We start from the raw sequence: 20,481 nt of genomic DNA on the forward strand, positions 1-20,481 counted from the left end.
GAGAAGAAAAATGATATAAAAACATAAGAACGTAGGTGATCCACGACTCCTCAAATTCGAACAGTACCCGCAATAACATGTGGGCCTTCTCGGTCCTCGTCAACGTGTTTCAGACAGCACGGTAAAACACATCCGCATCTTAATTTTTGTAATGTAACGGTTCGCACCGCCGCGAACCGCCGTCGCGCGATAAGACTGTTAAGTGCCCACTGATTAGATTTAGCGTAATTTTCCCCCATCCAGCTTGTCGGGAGTGTCGCCTTCCATGATTACATCTCCCCGCATGCAGCGTCCCAGTGCTCCCCGCCGGAGAAGATCGTTGCCTCGGCCTCCCATCCTTGCCGTGCTTGTCACAAATCAGTCGATGTCTTCCAACTCCCAATCTAGCGCCGCCGATCCTCTCGCCGCTCTCCCATGCCAACGCCTTCGGCCAAATCCGCCGGCAATTCCACGGCGGCAGCGTGCAGCCTCGTCGGTGCACGGTATATCGGAGAGATCAGCCATGGCCCTCCTCGACTGATCCGCTGATCCGTGTACGATTTGGGGGAAGTAGAAAAAAGAAGGGAAGGTTTGTTTCTCTTACCCCCTACATATCTGCGACGCCACGCCTTTTCTCCCCTCGCACTTCCACCTTATAATGCTCTAACAGCAGGTTAACCAAATTTTCTTTGATTAATACCACAAATTGAAGAGAGCATACCGATCGGGTTGCCAATTTGACATGTCACACAAGCAGGGCATCTCTGACTGATCCTCCAAACCAATCATGCTGTTGACTGCCATCTGAAAGGGGGGGGGGGGGGGGGGCAAGCTGGAGCATCTGACTTCAGAGCAGCTAGTACTAGTATACATTGTCATTGAAACAGCTTGTCTTTTCTACCATGCATACAGCCATACAGAATAAATTTATCCAATAGAATGGGCAAACCCTGCTCTGAGTGAGTATCAGAGCGGTGCTTTTAGTGCGTAAAAACTTGGTAGTTGTACATACCTTTACATGTGCTGCAGTGCATTCAATATATGTCCTTTTTTTTGGAACAAATGCATGATTCAAGTTTTATTAAATCGAGAGAAGGAAACCCTGGATCGATGAATTCCATGCAAACATCATTTATAATTTAGAATAAGAAACAAATCAAGAATGGTCTCATTTGGAATTATGCTACTTGTTTTTTTTTCCCAGAGAAAAATCTTCTAGTACTTGCTTTTTCAACAGACTGTCCTTGGTTAAGATGGCATCTTGACCAATCTCCAGTCACACATATATAAATTGACTTTGTTATGACATCCCATGGGCCAGATGTTTGTTCCAACTGTTTATTGTTAGACGAAGAACAGTACTATCTTATATTTATCGTGGTGGTGGTGGTGGCCTTGTGCTTGACATGAGAGTGCTTTCTTTATCAAATCACGTTGCTACTTTGAGTTACCCTTGGCATCATTTACATTTGTTGCAAGCGCTCGTCACCATAAGATCAACCCCACTCTGTATCAGATCACCAATTTATACATAATCATATATCCTGTGCTAAGGATGAGTTTGATCTACTTGCATATCATTTTGGTGCAGACAATACAAATGCTTGCAAAGATCATATTAATATCTTCAAATTAAGCTTGCTGCCCTAAAAAGTACATATTTACATCTTTCACTAACTTATGGTGTGACAACGGGATGTCACACCATCACTCTCGTGCTTACACCCAGAGTCCCCCTTGGGATGATCCTGACAGTTCTCATACTTAGCAGCAACCACCTCTACCTCTAGATCTTACCATGACTTACATGCTTATGCAGATTGAGAATAACCAGAACACGGTGGTGCTTCAGCAGATCAACGCGCACTGTCGCCACTGTTGCCCATCTTCAGGCTGCGGGCAGAGGCAGTGGTCACCAGACAGTGCAAAAGAGGTGTCAACACCAAGCCTGTGTCAATAGACAGTGGTTTGTGTACTTCCATTGGGCATCCTATAGCACATTGTGTACATCCAATACATACTGACAAGTAGGGCTGAACGAAAAGCTAGTGGCTCGGTAGCTCGCCTAGCTCGTGGCTGGCTCGGGTCGGCTTGGCTCGACTCGTTTCAATTTCTTAACAAGCCAAGCAAACGTTTTAGCTTATTTGGGATAACGAACCAGCTCGAGCTGGCTCACGAGCTAAACAAACTACACCAAGGGAATTTTCTAAATTGCTTTATGCTTTGGTACTTAGAATATATACAATCTAGATCATGAAATTATGTAGGCATGGATTTGAATTCAGATGTATTTTATATTTGAATTGTATTTAGATTGTGTTTTTTATATTTACATTTTTGCGGTCATTGCAGATTTACGAGCCTAACGAGCTAGCTTGATCTGGCTAACGAGCTGAGCCGAGCCAAGCTGGCTCGGTATCCAGCCCTACTGACAAGCAAGGATATTTAGCTATGCAAGTAATCTGCCTGCCACAATGGCTATGTCTGCATTTGGACAGCCTGCACTTTTATACTTGTGTCAAGGGGCAGAAGGGAGATTTATCTCTTCCCTTTCTATTATATAGTGCCCCATGGAACAAGAGCAATTGCAAGCTCACTGCACTTTTATACTTTCTTCCTTTCCTTCTGTTTTACCCTCTATCAGGCCTTCCAGAGCGTCGTTCTTGAATCTCCAAGGTACTTCTTTGCTTCCTCCTGCTAATATATGATGGCAGATCTCTTGTCTTTTGGTATAAAAAATAAAGGAATTTCTATGCTACATTTCGTTTGTTTCTTATTTTCTATACTATAAACAAGCATGCATGCTGTATAGGGTTTAAGGTAACTTCTTTAGATATCAGTCGATCAAACATTATCATGTTTTTTCTACGCTATTGTCAAATTGTTCCTCGCTACAGCCTTTTGGCTGTATGATCCATGCATAACAATGGTCGCAATTATATATAAATATGTATGTATAACTATACACCCTTGAGAGATGTGTGCAACTTAGCTAATTTCACGGGAGTGTAGAAAAAGGCACTTTTGTGTTATATGCAGTATATGTTATGTTTCCATTTTAATTCTCTCATCCGCAGTTGAAAGTTGATTCCCGCACTCACAATGGATAAAAACAAGAAAGCTGCGGGGACAACATCGCAAAAGAAAGGAGGTCAAACATTTTCTATCTTATTATTATTTGCTTGATGTGAGGATCAGTGGAGATAAAATGCAGATCGTACTGACCTGAATGAACTACCTCTCTCTCTATATATATATCTCAGAACAAGGTGGCCATACGGTCCATACCAAGGAGGAAAAGGGAAAGGGCCAGGACCAGACCAAACAAGCTCATCACCCTGCACCCGGTGGTAATCCACCGGATGATGATGATCTGGGTATAGTTTCTTACTCTTTTTTTTTTCTGTGCACATGTATTTCTGCGAGGGCTACAGAGTAATTTGGTCGAATTAATGGTTGATGTATGCAAATTTGCAGGACTACCTCCTTTAGTTATCAACATAAAAGATTTAAATCAGGATTTGAAGAAGGTGGAAATAAGAAGCCTTCCCCCTGATAGCCCTTAATGATGAATGGCAGTGGAGCCGAGAAGTTACAACAAGTCTCATGATGTTGTCGTGATTAAGAAGTGTGGGTCTTTCTTATTCGGATGAGAAGGGCTACTCTATCTCTCCTGTTATCCCTAAAAATAAGTAGGAATCACTTGTGTTGTCTTGGATTTCATCACATGACTGTACTACTAGCTAGGAAGAAGTGTGTGATATGTGTGCTGTTTTATATGGATTGCGTGTTCTACAATTTTATATTTCTGACTTAATCGTGCAATGTTAAATGTCTGTCGTATAGCCTAGTACTAGTAATGGTGCACATGAAATTCACATCTCCAGTTGACAATATATATGTTATCTGTACACTAGAGATCCATATCATCCAAAGAACATAATTATTTTTTGTCAGGGAATATTGAAATCTCAGTTAGTACTTAGTACATCATGCCCTGGAAATCAGTCCTGCAGTGGATTATCCTGACTAATCGAAAAGGAGACGATATATAAAAAGTCTGTACATCTTTGATGGAGAAACATAAACTAGTATCAATGTTTTTCTTGTATAACCTATCTAACGTTGGTGATTTATGCAGACGATAACCAAACCAGAAATAAGACGACATGTCCAAATTAAGTTCAACATTCAAAGCTAGAAAAAGAAAACACATATAGCAGCTCGTTTGAGGTTCCAATTTTGAAGCGAATGAAGTAGATACGCATAGCCCTAACCTTCCTCATGTTACCAACAGCCAAACGCTTCAGAGGCGGTTAAGAAATTGTTAGGAAAACCCCAACGAATCGGCGAGCAGAACGCACGCGAACACCTGGACGAACACCATGTGCAAGCACTGTAGCTGATCCGAAAACGAAAAAACACGAGTTTGGGCACTGCGTAAATCTGGCTGCAGCTTTTCGGTTTTCTCTTCCTTATTTATAGCAATCAAAGATGCATGAAATGAAAATTTCAGCACTGGTGCCGTCCCACGTCACGGATTGCTCGCGTCCATCCCCACGAGTTCGCGACGTGTGCATGCCCCGCTGATCTCCCCCTAAACCTTGCGCGGTGTGAAAACCTCGACGAGCCCAATTTTGAAACGAAGATCCATGAACCTGTCCCGCCCAAGTGACTTCGTCAAGATATGTGCTAGTTGCTCGTTGGTGCCGATGAACTCGACCTTAACCCTGCCCTCTTCAATGCATTCTCTAATATAGTGATATCTCGTGTCTATGTGCTTGCTGCGGTCGTGGAAGACAGGGTTCTTTCTGAGCATGATCGCGGATTGGTTATCTATCTTCAGTGTGACTGCTTCGGCCTCCTCTCCTCGGAGCTCAGCAAGGAGACGCGCCAGCCACACTCCCTGGCAGGCAGCGGATGTCGCCGCAATATACTCAGCTTCGCAAGACGACAGTGCCACAACTTTCTACTTCTGTGACTGCCAGGTGATCAGATTGTCGCCGAGGAAGAAGAAAACGCCGGTGGTGCTTTTGCGAGTGTCAAGATCACCGGCGAGATCACTGTCACTGAAACCGACGAGACTTGCAGCATCCTTCTTCCTCTTGAAATGACAGCCATAGCCGATGGTGCCAGTGATATATCGCTGCACACGCTTCACGGGCGCCAAGTGTTCGACAGTGAGCTTCTCCATGAATCGGCTGACATACCCCACCGCGTAGGCCAAATCTGGTCTTGAATTCACCAGATAGCGCAAAGAACTTACTATTCGCCGATAATCAGTGGCGTCAACAGCGGGAGCGGCGCTCGACTTGCTCAACTTCAGGCGTGTCTCCATAGGGGTCAGACTCGGATTGCTCCCGGTCATGCCAGCCATCTCAAGAACCTTCTGCGCGTAGGCGTTCTGACACACCGTGATCCCTTCGTCAGATTGAATCACTTCCAGGCCAAGATAGTACTTCAACAGCCCGAGATCACTCATCTGAAAAGTGCCCTTCATCTCCTCCTTGAACTGCATGAGCTCGCCGGAGTCGCCACCCATGATGATGAGATCGTCGACGTACACCCCGACCACTAAGCGGTGCACCCCTGCGTCGCGCATGTACACGGTGTGTTCCGAGTTGCTCCGATGAAAACCAAGCACTAGGAGCGAGGCGTCGAGCTTGGCGTACCAAGCGTGTGGTGCTTGACGAAGCCCGTAGAGCGCCTTGTCGAGGCGCAGCACCTTGTGTTCTTGCCCGTCGATGACGAATCCCGGTGGCTGCGCAACGTAGACTTCCTCCAGTAGCTCGCCATTCAAGAACGCCGACTTGACGTCCATGTGGTGCACAGCCCAGCCTTCGCACGCCGCATAAGCCAGCAGCAAGCGAACCGACTCGAGCCGCGCCACCGTGCGAAGACTTTGTCGAAGTCGATGCCTTGCCGCTGCACGTATCCCTTTGCGACCAGGCATGCCTTGTACTTGGTTATGTTGCCGACGGCGTCCTTCTTGGCCTTGTAGACCCACTTGAGCCCGATCGGGCGCTGGCGGATCAACGAGCTGCCAGGTCTTGTTCGCCTCGATGGAGCGCATCTCCTCGATCATTGCTTGTCGCTAGCAGCTGTGCTGTTCTGCCTCGGTGAAGGACGCCGGCTCCTCCGCAGTTACCGCGAACAGCTCCTCGCTGGGCTCGCGGACGGATTGCCCCGGCGCCGTCGTAGGCCCGAGCACGTCGTCGATGCGACGAAAACGGAGTGGCGCGTCGTCGTGGTCCGCATCAAGTTCATTCTCCACGTCAGGTGGGGAAGTAACAAACTCCACCGGTGGCTCTTCGGCCACAGGCCAGGTTGTGGGAGACGGGCCTGGTGCAGGCGTGCGTGGCGAGGTTGGAGCTCCCCCATGCTTCGTGCCGGCATGCGTTGAAGCTGACGTTACTGGGTGGTACACCGTGGTGTACTCAATGGTGAAGTCAGAGACGACGTCGGCGGCCGCCTCGCCACCCCAATTCCACTGCGCTTCCTCGTCGAATACCACGTCGCGGGAGACATGCACGCGTCGTGTCGCCAGATCATAGGCGCGGTACGCTTTCGAGCCGAGTTCATAGCCAATGAAGATCATCGGTCTGCTCCTGTCGTCGAGCTTCTTCGTCGGGGCGGTCACCTTCACGTGTCCCACACACCCGAACGTGCGAAGGTGATGCGCGGCCGGCGTGACTCCAGTCCAGAGCTCGTACAGCGTCTTGCCATGGATGCTTTTGGACGAGCACCTGTTGAGGAGATAAACAGCAGTGTTTACTGCCTCCCTCCAAAACATACCTGGTAGTCCCTTTGCTTTCAGCATGCTGCGCGCCGTGCCCACCACCAATTGATTTCGGCGTTCGACAACACCGTTTTGCTGCGGTGAGTACGGGGTAGTGAGCTCACGTCGCAGTCCGAGCTCCGCACAGTACTCGGCGAAATGCCCGACCGTGAACTCGCCACCACGATCGGTCCGAAGCTCTCAAAGCTTGCGGTCGCTTTTACGTTCTGCCGCCGCCTGGACGTGCTTGATGGCGGCTGGTGCGGCATCCTTGGTGGCGAGCAGCGTCAGCCACATGTATCGACTGTAGTCGTCGACGAGCAGTAGGAAGTAGCGGTTGCCGCTCGGGGTAGCCGGCGTGATCGGCCCGCATAGGTCACCGTGGAGAACCGCGAGGGGCTCGGTGGACCGGTGTTGCGCCTGCTGGGGAAAGGGAGCTCGCCGATGCTTGCCGGCGAGACATGCTTCGCGCACTTGTTCGACCTACGACACAAGAGGTAAACCACGAACCAATGATTCCCCGCCCATTTTGCGCAGTGCGTTGAAGTTGACGTGGCCGAGCCGAGCGTGCCACCGCCACGCCTCCTCTCCTGCCCTCGCCATGAGGCAGACCGGTCGTGTGAGGTTGATGTCGAGCACGTACAGCCGGCCGGGGGTGCGTGGAATGCGGGCCAGCAGACGGCGCTGCTCATCCCACACGCGCATCACGCCGCCATGGACCTCCACCTTGTAGCCGTCTCGTCTAACTGGCCCACGCTGATGATGTTGGCGGCGAGCCGTGGGAGGTAGTAGGTGTTGTGCAGCATGCGATGTTCGCCGTTTTTGCAGGCGAACAGAATCGTCCCACGGCCACCAATGCGGACGAGTGAGCCGTCACCAAGCCGGACATTACCTGTGACGTTGGTGTCGATGTCGGAGAAGGCTTCCCTCGAACCGGTCATGTGGTTCGACGCACTGGAGTCGAGGATCCAGCGTTTGCAGTCGTGGTCGGCGTCGTCGAGCGCGGCGAAGACCTTTTTCTCCTCCAACTCGACGGTGAGCAGGTGAGGCGGCGACACGGGCGGCGCCAGCGCGACGCACGGCGCGCCCACTTCTTCCACGTCGTCGATGCACCCGCCAGTCAGCAGCATGAGAGTAGGCTCAAACTCCTCCTGGGCAACATGGGCCTGCTCCTGCTTGGGCTTGCTTCTACAATCCTTGGCCCAATGACCAAGTTTGCCGCAGTTGCGGCACTTGTCCGTTTTGCGCGCCGGGTTGGCGCTGCCACTGCCAGTCCGGCCTTGCCCGCCGCGGCGTTTGCCACGGTTATTGGCTGCGCCACTCCCCTTCTTCGCCTCCCGTTCTTTTGTCAGGAAGCCGGAAGATGATGGTGATGGTGTACCGGATATGCTACAGGAGAATACTACACGGCCCAAACAAGACCGACGACCGAGCTGCAAGTACGCTGGGCCGGAGTGGGCTTCACGCTGAGCTGGCGCGTGCAAGCTGGCGAGGGGGTGCGTTGCGTGCGGCGTGCGTATGTTTAAAAAGACAAACGGTACACGGGGGAAGGCGGCTTGGAACTGGCTGGTGGTGTTGGCGGCGGCGGCGATCCGGTTGGATCGGCAAGTTGTATCAACAATCAGTTCATGATCGAAATACTACCTAGCTACTACTACCATTTTCCCTCTACGATCTCGAGTAGTTAACAACTTGTTATCAAAGCCTCGAGGCGCTCAACAATCTCTCGATTCTGCCGTAAAATTCCATCAGGAGGATTGGGGGTGATCACTGATCGTCTCCGCGAAAAGGAAACTTGCCTCCTGTGGTTGGTCGAATTCAGAGTGAGCGCATCGGATCGGAATCCTGGAGAAGCCAAGGTACATCACCAAGCAAGCTGCCCAAATCATGGCACAGGAGAGCAAGGTTGGACTTGCTGTTGAAGATGATGGAGGATAACGAGCGGAAACGAGAGGAGGCGGAGGAGAAGAATCGCGCTGATTTTGGTGATCTCAAGCGGTCGATTGAAGCACGGCTCCCGGAGGTGGAGAAGAAGGTGGTGGATCTCGGCGCTGCGGTCCGCACACTGACTTCGAAGGTGGAGAAGCTGGAATTATTGTCCCAGAGGTTACCTGCCTTCATCGACACTGAGGAGCTCACCCCTCCGAACCGTCAAGGTAAACATGAGTTCTCTCCGAATTCGGGCACCTCGGCTATGTTCAGCAGTGGAAGGGCTGCGAGTTTGGAAGGCAATGTGCCACCCATGATTTGCCCTCAGTTTTCAGGTGATAACCCTCAGATGTGGCGAGTTAACTGCGAAAAGTATTTTGATGTTTATAGTATAGCAGCTTTTTGGCTTCAGTCGGCTTATCAGGAGCTAGAAAATGCAACGTGGGCAGAATTGTGTGCTAGGGTGAGTGACAAGTTTACTAAGGACAGGCAGGAGACTCTTCTTAGGCAACTGATTCATACTAAGCAAACTGCTTCTGTAGCTGAATATGCGGAACAGTTTGATAATGTCATGCACCAGCTGTTAGCTTTTGAGGACAAGGCAGGACCATCTTATTTTGTTACTCAGTTCATGCAAGGTCTCAGGAAGGATATTAGGACTGTAGTGATGGTACAACGCCCTAGGGATCTCGATTCTGCCTGTGCTATTGCACTGTTGCATGAAGAAGCTGTAGAGGAAAGCATACCGGTTCAGTACAAGAAGCAAGATCCAGTTGGTTACATTAAACCTGCTCCTCGATTCAGCGCACCTAGGTCTGCATCGGGGTTGCACCACTCGGGATCACCTGTGAGTGAATCTGTCAAATCTCAGGATGACAAGCTTTCTGCCCTTAAAGCCTACAGGAAAGCTAAGGGTCTATGCTTTGTATGTGGAGAAAGGTGGGGAAGGGATCACAAATGTGCTAACACTGTGCAGCTGCATGTAGTTGAGGAACTGGTGGGTATGCTATCGAAAGAAGCTGACAGTGATCCCCTATTCTTGACTGAGCAGGAAGATACAAGCCTAATGGCAATTTCTCAACAAGCATTGTCAGGCACAGAGTCAAGTAAATCTATCAGAATGCGTGGTTGGATTCAGAACCGGGAATTACTCATGCTTATTGATTCGGGAAGTACCCACTCTTTCATTGATGATCAGATTGGCAGCAGGCTGCATGGGGTCAAGGACCTGCAGTGTCCCGTTCAAGTGAAGGTGGCTGATGGGGGTCAGTTAACGTGTTCTCAGCACATACCTGCATGCATTTGGTGGATGCAAGGTTTCGATTTCCAAAATGATTTCAGATTGCTTCCATTGGGCAATTACGATATAGTTATGTGCATGGATTGGTTAGAGCAATATAGTCCTATGCATATCAATTGGGTGAACAAATCTATGGCATTCCAGTACATGGATAAAACAATTCAGCTGCAGGACATTACTTCCCAAGTGAATCATTGCTCCACCATTTTGGTTGACCAACTTCAAAAATGTCAGGTGTGCATTCAGGCCAAGCCAGATCGGGCTAAGTACCCAGGTCTGTCGCAATCCCTGCCGGTTCCAGCTGGATCATGGAAGATAATATCGATGGATTTCATCGAAGGACTTCCCCGTTCTCACGACTATAATTGCATCTTTGTGGTGGTGGAGGACAAATTTTCGAAGTATGCCCATTTCCTTCCTTTGTCGCATTCTTTCTCTGCTACTGGGGTGGCCCAGGTGTTTATGCACAATGTCTATAAATTGCATGGTTTACCCATAACAATCATTTCAGATTGTGACAAAAATTTTCCAAGTCAATTTTGGAATCATTTATTTGCTCAGACTGGCACCAAATTACACATGAGTTCAGCGTACCACCCACAATCGGATGGACAGACAGAGCATGTGAATCAATGCTTGGACAGTTATCTTCGTTGTTTTGTTCATGCCACACCGACAAAATGGTCTTCTTGGTTATACCTTGCTGAATTTTGGTACAACAGTGCTTATCATTCATCTCTGGACAAGACTCCTTTTGAGGTCCTTTATGGTCAACCGCCAGTTCAATTGGGCATTTTACCAACGGATTGCATGCAGGCTGATGTGCAACAGTGGCTGGAAGAACGTAACTTGATGCAGCGACTGCTTCAGCAACACTTACAACATGCTCAACTGCAAATGAAGCATTATGCAGATCAGAAGCGCAGTTTTCGGGAATTTGCTGTTGGGGATTGGGTGTATGTCAAGCTTCAGCCGTACGTGCAATCGTCAATTGCCCATCGCGCCAATCATAAACTGGCATTCTGATATTTTGGACCCTTTCATGTACTTGAGAGGATTGGATCTGTCGCTAGCAAGCTGGAGTTACCGGCGACCAGTCAGATACATCTCATTTTCCATCACTTTCTGGACCGTCGCATTTGGAGCCAAGGCAATCGCACTTGTGTTCAGTTGCTGACTCAGTGGTCTGGTACTTTGGCGGCTTCTGCTACTTGGGAGGATATGGAGGATCTTCGTCGCCGCTTTCCCGCGGCATCGGCTTGGGGGCAAGCCGAAGCGCAACGGGAGGGGATTGTCAGGAAGCCGGAAGATGATGGTGATGGTGTACCGGATATGCTACAGGAGAATACTACACGGCCCAAACAAGACCGATGACCAAGTTGCAAGTACGCTGGGCCGGAGTGGGCTTCACGCTGAGCTGGCGCGTGCAAGCTGGCGAGGGGGTGCGTTGCGTGCGGCGTGCGTATGTTTAAAAAGACAAATGGTACACGGGCGAAGGCGGCTTGGAACTGGCTGGTGGCGTTGGTGGCGGCGGCGACGATCCGGTTGGATCGGCGAGTTGTATCAGCAACTAGTTCATGATCGAAATACTACCTAGCTACTAATACCATTTGCCCTCTACGATCTCGAGTAGTTAACATCTTTCTTGTGGCATTCTAGCCACTCCTCCTCCGTGAGATACAGCTTGCCGCCTGCGCCAGGCGAGGCCGTCGACGACGACTGGTCGGAGTCCTCGGCCGCCTTGATCTGAGACGACCGGTGACTTCCTCCAACGAGAGGGAAGAAATATCCAGTAGGGTTTCAATGGACAGAATGAGTTGGGAGAACCTGGGTCGCACAACGCGAAGATACTTTTCGACGACCTTGTCCTCTGGTTCGGGATCTCCTAGAGTGGCCAGCTGCGTGACGACGGTGTTGAGGCGCATGGCAAAGTCCTCCACCGACTCCCCGTCGCGAAACGTGAGAGCCTCGTACTCGGAGCGCAGCTTCTTTGCGCTCGCCTTCCGAATCCGATTGTTGCCGACGTGCATGGTTCTGATGCAGTCCCACACATCTTTCGCCGTTTCCTTGGTCGCTAGTGTCGAGATCATCTCCCCGGGCATTGCGCTGCAAATGGCATCGAGCGCCATCCTGTCCTCCTGGAGCTCGACATCGCCTGGGTCGATGGCGCCCCACAGCGACCTTGCCTGAAGCTTTATCTTCATCAATAGGGACCACTCATTGTAGTTCGTCTTCGTGAGCACGTGGTAGTTCGCCGGACCTCCTGCCTCCTTGACCACACGGTGAACCACCAGCCTGTGGTCGTTCCCGCCGCTGACCGTAGCGCGGCTGCCGGAACCATATGGAGTGCGCCCGGGCGGTGACGCCGACCGCCGGCGTAGAGACTGAGTGCGACGCCGAGGCATGAGAACCCCCTCCAACACTCGATCACGCGTTCAAGCTCTAAACCTTGCCCTGATACAAAATTCCAACGAATCGGCGAGCAGAACGCACGCGAACACCTAGACGAACACCTTGTGCAAGCACTGTAGCTTATCTAAAAACGAAAAACAGACAAACACGAGTTTGGGCGTTGCGTAAATATGGCTGCATCTTTTCGGTTTTCTCTTATTTAGGCCTTGTTTAGTTTCCAAAAAAATTTTCCAAAAACATCAGATCAAATTTTTGGACACCTAAATAAAGCATTAAACATAGATAAACCAAAAACTAACTGCACAGTTATATAAGAAATCTTAAGACGAATCTTTTAAGTCTAATGAGTCCATGATTAGCCATAAGTGCTACAGTAACTAACATATGCTAATGATGGATTAATTAGACTCAAAAGATCGGTCTCGCAGTGCAGAAATAAACATGACATGACAAATAAAACTAGCACAAGGTTTAACGACTAACATAAATGACTTCAGAGACGGTTGAAAAATGAGATAATTCTAATGCATTTCAAGTCATTTGTCTTCATTTTTTTCCTGGTACTTCTCTCAAATTTCGTTCCGGTAGCACTTCCGCCCCATTGAAACAAACCAGCTTCACACCAACAGAAAATGCGAGAGATCCAAGAAAGGATTCACCAGGGTAAGAATGCTATCCATACATTTCATCAATCAAAGTGATCTGCAATATAATATAGATAGTTTTCAGCAAAGGTGTTTTAACAGTAGGTAAGCCGTGCACAACACCAAAAAGACACTCTGTGCATAAAATAGAAATACTCAAGAGGGGGAATTCAGTGATGAGCAGTTTTAAGATGATGATGATTTTTTTAAAAAAAAAAAGTTCGCAAACTTGTAGACTTGATTTTGATGAATCTTGCACCATGTTCACTGTTCACAAACTTCCCTTGAAACAAAGAAAAATGTTATGTTTTCATATGCCCCTTATTACAGAAAATTCATTACCAACTAATATGCCCTGCCCCCAACCAACATAGGGCTTTAGATGAACATAGAATTCAATACTAACATATCGGTACTAGCTCACAAGTTCACTTTGTATTGAAGTTACTCAGTACTAGCTCACAAGTTTGTTAACAACCATCCAAAATGGATAACCATATAGGATGATGAAATAATCTTGCACAACTTCTAAAAAGTTCTAAATATTTTTTCTATATGATGCAATATTATGACCCCACATACACAAAATGATATAACAGTAAATGTCTCGTAAACAATTTTGGTAAACTAACCTAGTCAGAAACTGGGCAAGTATCCCTTCGCTCCATCCCTTCTTGGCATCATAGTGTAAATCATAACTGTCAAAGTGCCCAAAAATACAGATATAGACACAATTATATCTATATCTATATATACTATAATAAAAAGGAGCAACGATTATGCCTGCTTTTTCGTCCGTCGTCGGCCTTGCGCCGCGCGCTTGCCCGAGTGGGCCGCACCCACGTCTGTGGACCGTCTGGCACTGTTCGCGGACCGGTGGCCACTTCTACCCTTCACGGAATTTTTTGAATTTTGAATTTTATTTATTAAATAATTTACAAATTTAATTTTGCATTTTAAAAAATCACAAAACTAACATCCTGTCGCCCTCTAGGAGGGCAGAAAGGTGACGTGGCAAACGGCCACTCGATCGCGAAGAACGGCCGGAAACGGCGGCACAGGAAATTTTACATTTAGGTCCGGCCTAAATGCAAAATTCGTCGTGCCGCCCGGGAATTTTTTGATTGAACCTAGAATTTTTTGATTGAACCGCAGTTAGACACGTATATATATAACATATGTAATTGTTTGATCACAAGTACTGCCTTGGCTTAGTGGTCATCGTCTCACTTGGAACGGAGGTCAAGTCCCGGTAGCAGCATATTTTTTTTGATTTTTTTCATTTAGGCCTTTTCCGCCCTTATAGACAGTCTAAATGCAAAATTTTTCGCCATTTCCGGCCGTTCGTCGCAACCGAGTGGCCGTTTGCTACGTCACCTTTCCGCCCTCCTAGATGGCGGCAGGAGGTTAGTTTTATGATTTTCTTGAAATACAAAATTAAATTTATAAATTATTTAATAAATAAAATTCAAAAAATTCGCCCTTCAGCGCCTAGGGTTTTGCCACCGCCGCCGTCGCCAAGCGCAAGGCTGACGCCGCCTCCTCCAAGGTATCGCATGTGCGACTCCCTGTGCCCCTCTCCTTCTCAGCTTCGTCGGAGATTAACTCAGTGCCATTGCTCTTGATCGCGCGCTAGGGGGAAGGCTGCGCAGAAGGGGAAGAGGGCGGTCACCGGGGAGGACAGCAAGCACCGGGGTGGCAATGGCGAGGATGAGAAGCCGACGTACCTGCACGTGAGTGCGAGGAGGGGGCAGGCGACGGACAACAAAAGCCTTGCCGAGCGGGTGAGTTCGCCGCTAATCGCCGCAGGCAAATTCCTAGATCCTGGCGGTATGTTCTCCCCCAAATTTTATCTAGAAATTTCGTTGTTCACTATTCAGTTGCCATTGGAATTTTTGCAATTGGGTTATCGCATCAGCATCTTCTTGATGAACACTTGCTTGTTCGATCATGTTTGTTTTGCAGGAGCTCAACCTTGGAATGAGCAGCGCGAGTTCATGGCCCTCTGATCATTGTGTGAATCTTGGGAGGTGTTGTGGTTGTTGATGGCATTTACAGAATGTATCTAATTAACCACCATTTTTCCTTCTCTTGAAAGCTAAAAGCAGCTCACATGAGATTGCTTGTTGCAGGGCTATCATCAATGCAAAAACATCAGAATTGGAGGTAAAGGATTTGATGCAAATGTTCTTGCTCCAACTTTGTACCATCAATCTCAAGGCAAATTGGTGCGATGAGCTGTTCTTATCCTCTCTTATTGCAGGAGACCAAGAAGAAGATAAATCGCAACAGAAACATGCCAGAGAAACCTCCTCCAGCAAGCGAGGTGGCACAGCAACAACAAGGTTCTGACAGAGCTGCACAAATAAAGGATGGATACATTGCAAATCCAGAGACCGCTTCAGACACATTGTATGCGGCGAGTGCCAAGAAACTCAGCAGTGCCAGCAGGAAGCGGATGCAAAGATCTCGATGTAATAGTATAGCTCACTAACTATCATTAGTATAGCTAACTGATTGATGACCAATGCTTTCCGGTTCTGGGACCAATTGCATCAGCGAAACTAGCAGCACCAAAGGAGGAGAGCGTGCAGAGAAGGTCAACAAAATCTATGAAGTACAAATGATTCAGAGAAAGGTCAACAATTTACCAACTGAACTGACTGAAATCTGTTGTGTCTACAGAAAGTCCATGAGAACGCCAATACCACAGCCGAGCGAGCATAGGGAGGATCTGTTCGAGATCGAGGACACCCAGCTTGCCATTTGCAGCGGCAGCAAGCCCAGGACCGCTACTGCCAGTGACCTGCCTGAGCGCTACTTCCAGTGACCTGCCAGGAGGGCACGCAGAGGATCGCCTCCAACAAGGAGATGCCCATCAACATTAAGCTTAGGAGGTCCATAGCCTCCTTGGCAAAAAATTTTTTGATACTTTGGTACAACTGCTTGTTGCAATGATTCTTTGTAGTAACAGTATAGTTTAGTGTGGTTTATTATTATCATTATTATTATTTGAATGGTTGGGCTGGAATTCTTGATGTACCATTTGCGTATTTTGACACATTATTTGTTGTTAAGAGGGTGCTGTGTATGAAAAATTGCACGGAGTTTGACCAATTTGGCAATGAAATTAATTTAAGATGCATTTGCAGCATGTTCTTTTGCCTGATTAAGGTTGCAAAAGTGAGGATACGTGGTACACTTTGGATAGTACTATTACATTCAGATTCATGTTTACTGTTAAGATGATACTGTGTATAAAAAAGTTGCACAGAATTTGATTAATTTGGCAATGAAATTACGAGAATTTAAGATGCGTGTGTAACATGTTCTTTTTCTTGATAAAGGTTGCAAAAGTGAAAATACATGTGCTACACTTAGTATTACATTCAGTTTAGTGAAAAATTGCGGTGAATTTGTCCAATTTGGTGAGTTTAAGATGCATTTGCAGCATGTTCTTTTGCATGATTAAGGATGCAAGACATATGTGCTTCGCTTTAAGATAGTATTACATTCACATTCAGACACAATGTTTACCGTTAAGAGGGTGCTTTGTATGAAAGATTGCATAGAATTTGACCAATTTGACAATATTAGGGTTAAGAATTTAAGATGCATCCGCATCAAGTTCTTTGCCTGGTTAAGGTGTCACAAGTGAAGAAGATACATGTGCTATACTTTGGATAATATAATACCGCATTCAAATTCAGGCACCGAGCACATTGCAGACCTCATCTTTTTGTTTTTGCTTATGCTTATAAGCCAAAATTTAAATTTTCAACTTTAAATTTAGAGTTGATTTTGAGGTTCTTTTACTAAAGTTTATTGGATCACTAAGAATACATATATAAAAGTTTTATTACTAAATCATTTTTCACTTGTAAATATGTTATTTGGTTTTTTCAGAAAAGCCAAACAATTACCCCCTACTATCAATTCACATCCAGATAGCTAGGCGACTCAATGTATTTGACATCTTCATGTGGTTCTCACAACTTGGGGAACTGGCAAAAATCACTATGGAAGTATAGATAATCCCACCAAAGTTCAAGCTGAACCATCGATCTGAACTTTATAGTTGACAGCTGCAAAGTGTTCTTTTACCAAAGCAAGAGCTTATCCCTGTGAGATATTTGATTCGTCGCTGACTTGGGCATCTCCGCATAGCTATATTACATGTGTGTCAGTCAGTATTAGAATCAAGAGGAGGCAGAAAAATTACAAACGATGATGAAACTCACGTTTGATCAAAACCGTCTGGTTGGAAAACAGGATCCCATCGAAAATCAGCAGGTCATCTAGCAGGCACAATCTTTCCCTACACAATTAGAATTACACAAGTCAACAACCAAATATCAGAAGTACACAGGTCAACAACCAAAATTTCTAAGCAAAGTGTCAGTGAGACGTATACGAAGATTATGTATATAGAAGTCCTCACAATGTAGTTGATGTATTTTATCTACTTTGAGAAGTTAACACCAAAAAGTTAAATTCAAAAAATAAAATAATATTACTGTTTCCATCCATTTTCATCTATATATTTGGGAGTGTCCCTTTTATGTGTTGAAAAAAATTCAAGCTTGAATACAAAATCACAAAGTGACCGTGTGGCTAGCTATAATATTAAAACAAGCATTGATCAATTGAGCATTTTTAAAATTTTTCATGTTTTATTTAAGCCCGTTGCAACGCACGGGCACTTTGCTAGTTGTTACTTAAAGTAAGAAATAAATAAACAAACATGTTGGTGTTCTTGTTGTGTCAAATAGTCTTGATTCCTGAAGTTTAAATAAGTATTCTCTGTACATACTTACATCTTACAAGCTACAAGCTAGGAAATTCAGGATGATAGACCTCCTGATTGCGCCTGCAGATATCCCAAAATAAGTTAACAAGGGATACAATGGTTCTGGGTATCAAATGGAGAACTCTCCTAAAAGGTAACATCTCTATAATCTTATCCTCTTTGAATGATAATGTTTTTACCTTTCATTGAATCTCAAAATCTGAATTGGCGGAAAATCTATTCCCTCGGCACATAAAGCACCAATGCCTCCAAGTATGCCGTCCCCTTCTTCCATCCTTGAGCAGAAGTCCTCGGACCAAGAACTGAGGAAGTAGAAGAATTTTTCTTTTCGTTCCTGCTGGGCTCCAACTAGCAAAACCATGTGACCTATCGGTGTACTCTTACCATCCATGCTAACTTCCTTGCTTTGGTGGCATGTAAATCTCACCAGGCTGTAGGAAACAAACACTCTTGCCAGTTTGAAATCCAGCAATAAGTGGATATCCATCAGCTAAAGCAGAAGTAAGAGTAGCAAAGTCATCCTTATCAATATAATCCCAGTCATGAATTTTGTACAAATTATCATCTCCCTAAGGATCACATTAGAGTGCATACCAAATTAGTATCCAGTAAATTTATATATATGTACTTAGAGTATATAGGCCATCTGCTAATTAGAAAAATCATACCTTAGCCCTCACACCATCCACCTCCAACACACGAAGCATATTGATCAATGAACGCACATCAAAGTTGTCATATTTTAAACCTCTTTCCTCACACAATATCTTGTATTTCATAAGAAGATCATTGACATCAACTACTGGTCCTTCTTCACTTAGAGGTTCTCCTCGGATAATCCTCGAAATTCTTTGGGTTATCTCCACTGCGGATGCAAGGGCATTTGCAAGACAAGTTGCTAGCAAAAAAAAAAGGCAAAGGAAAATAAGTAACAATGGAAGAATGTAGTGTCTTAGAAATTCAATGAGGTAGAAATACTTACATCCGTCTTGATCCTTCACATTGCCAATAGGACAAAACCCATTGAGAGCAAGGTTACCATAACAAAATCCAAAATCAACACTACCCTGTTGCAACAAATTATGAAGGTGAATAAAACAATCACTGAAAATGTTACACCTACCTCAAATAGATAAAGTGGATTGCATTAATAAGTTAATACCAAATAACATCCAGAGACTCAATAGATTGACACCCTAAAACTATCACTACTAGGAATCAAAAAGGGGTACAAAGATAGGAATGGGAAGCTTGTAAGTTACCTCTGGGGGTTCAGCATCACAAGCCTTGCACTTGAAAGAGGGAAGATGAAACAGCAAGTGGTGAATCAACTAATTCTTCAACCCACACACCGTACATGTCCAGGGTTTTGGTCCTCAATGCTTCGTGTTCCCCATAATAAGGGTCGAGGGTAAGAAGGTCTGGTCCCACTCGCTTCCGATGACGTGGAAGAAGGATCTGAAGGAGATGGTGAAGGAGAAGGTGCTGGAGGAGGAGCCGGGTATGCTCTTCTCGGTTGCACTCGTCGCAACCACTTCAACAACTGACACGGACCACGTGCGGTTGAGGAAACAACACATTTCCTCTTGCGATCAGCCATTAGAGTCAAAACCTGTTAATGATTTAGAGGTTGGGTATTCAAAGTGTAATGATTAAGAAAAATTTTTTATACCTAAAATCTCAATAATTGACTTGTATAACATCAACCATTTAATGATGTTATGATATATCATATCAAACACAAATTGAGGACAATGTCATATTTTACTGAATTGGTATATAGATTGAATTTACGCAATCAAACAACAGCAAAGGGTTTCAGAAAATGCATTGGATGAAACCTACCTACAGCGGACAATTACGGCAACAGGCTTCAACGCTTTTGGCTCATTCCTCAGGCCCTTCTTTGTACTTTGAAACCTGAAACACATGAGATCGAATGCAACACTCATCAATAACAGGTAGTGGCAACTGATAAGGACCCAGGATACTGCTTTGCATGATGAGCTCAGTGGGTTGGCAACGGGGCGGGGCGGGCGCGGGGATGTCTGGAACGACCCGGCCCCGGCCACGAACGGGGCCCCGAATTCTCCGGAATGATTCATACTCAAGGAGCATGGACAGATCGAAAAAAAGGGTTGTTACCCGTCTCTCACAAATCAGTGTAGGCCGGAGTCCAGCGGCGTCGGGCTGAGGCTGGAGGGCGCAGGCCGTCGGACGGTCGGAGTCGAGCGCGTCGAGTACTCGGCCGCAGGGCGTCGGCGTCGGGTGGAGGCGGACCGCCGGCGCCTTCGGGCGGCGAGCTGAGGACGGCGTCGTCGGGCCTCGTCACCTCAGGCGAACCGGCGAAGGGCCGAGTGGAGGAGAGGGGTCGGCGGCGGGGGGCGGCGGAGGACGGAGGAGGGGGGAGGGCGACGACGGGCGAAGGGCGGCGGCGGGCAGGGAGGAAGCGTTGAGCCGGCAGCCCGAGGAGAGGGCGGCGCGGGTGAGGGAGGAGAGGCCGAGAGGGCGACGCCGCGACGGGACCACGCGGACAACACGAATTTTTTGAATTTTGAATTTTATTTATTAAATAATTTATAAATTTAATTTTGTATTTCAAAAATTCATGGAACTAACCTCCTACCGC

At 46.7% G+C, this 20,481-nt stretch overlaps 1 protein-coding gene and 2 long non-coding RNA genes across 3 annotated transcripts; 2 read left to right on the top strand and 1 right to left on the bottom strand.

Moving 5' to 3' along the window:
- Positions 1–2,604: 2,604 nt before the first annotated feature.
- Positions 2,605–3,905, top strand: LOC107304462. The gene is made up of 4 exons (XR_001550545.1): positions 2,605–2,655; positions 3,057–3,130; positions 3,243–3,356; positions 3,457–3,905. It is a non-coding gene; the product is annotated as an uncharacterized LOC107304462 (long non-coding RNA).
- A 10,651-nt stretch (positions 3,906–14,556) lies between these two features.
- Positions 14,557–16,186, top strand: LOC102701923. The gene is made up of 6 exons (XM_015838525.1): positions 14,557–14,591; positions 14,679–14,826; positions 15,008–15,072; positions 15,175–15,208; positions 15,306–15,641; positions 15,728–16,186. The coding sequence occupies exons 3-5, from the start codon at positions 15,023–15,025 to the stop codon at positions 15,534–15,536; spliced, it is 315 nt and encodes a 104-aa protein (XP_015694011.1). The 5' UTR covers positions 14,557–14,591; positions 14,679–14,826; positions 15,008–15,022; the 3' UTR covers positions 15,537–15,641; positions 15,728–16,186.
- Positions 16,187–16,923: 737 nt separating this feature from the next.
- On the bottom strand, positions 16,924–19,773 carry LOC102714926. The gene is made up of 8 exons (XR_423590.3): positions 19,698–19,773; positions 19,115–19,464; positions 18,835–18,919; positions 18,521–18,750; positions 18,032–18,421; positions 17,860–17,912; positions 17,284–17,360; positions 16,924–17,209 (listed from the first exon to the last, which is right to left on the bottom strand). It is a non-coding gene; the product is annotated as an uncharacterized LOC102714926 (long non-coding RNA).
- Between the last annotated feature and the right edge of the window lie 708 nt (positions 19,774–20,481).

Source organism: Oryza brachyantha, chromosome 6 (assembly GCF_000231095.2).
Source record: "Oryza brachyantha chromosome 6, ObraRS2, whole genome shotgun sequence".
NCBI classification, from domain to species: Eukaryota; Viridiplantae; Streptophyta; class Magnoliopsida; order Poales; family Poaceae; genus Oryza; species Oryza brachyantha.

Coding starts and splice junctions, on each gene's coding strand:
- LOC102701923 (XM_015838525.1), top strand. CDS start 15,023: ATGAGCAGCGCGAGTTCATGGCCCTCTGATCATTGTGTGAATCTTGGG. Junction 15,073..15,174: donor CATTGTGTGAATCTTGGGAG/GTGTTGTGGTTG, acceptor TGCTTGTTGCAG/GGCTATCATCAATGCAAAAA. Junction 15,209..15,305: donor CAAAAACATCAGAATTGGAG/GTAAAGGATTTG, acceptor CTCTTATTGCAG/GAGACCAAGAAGAAGATAAA.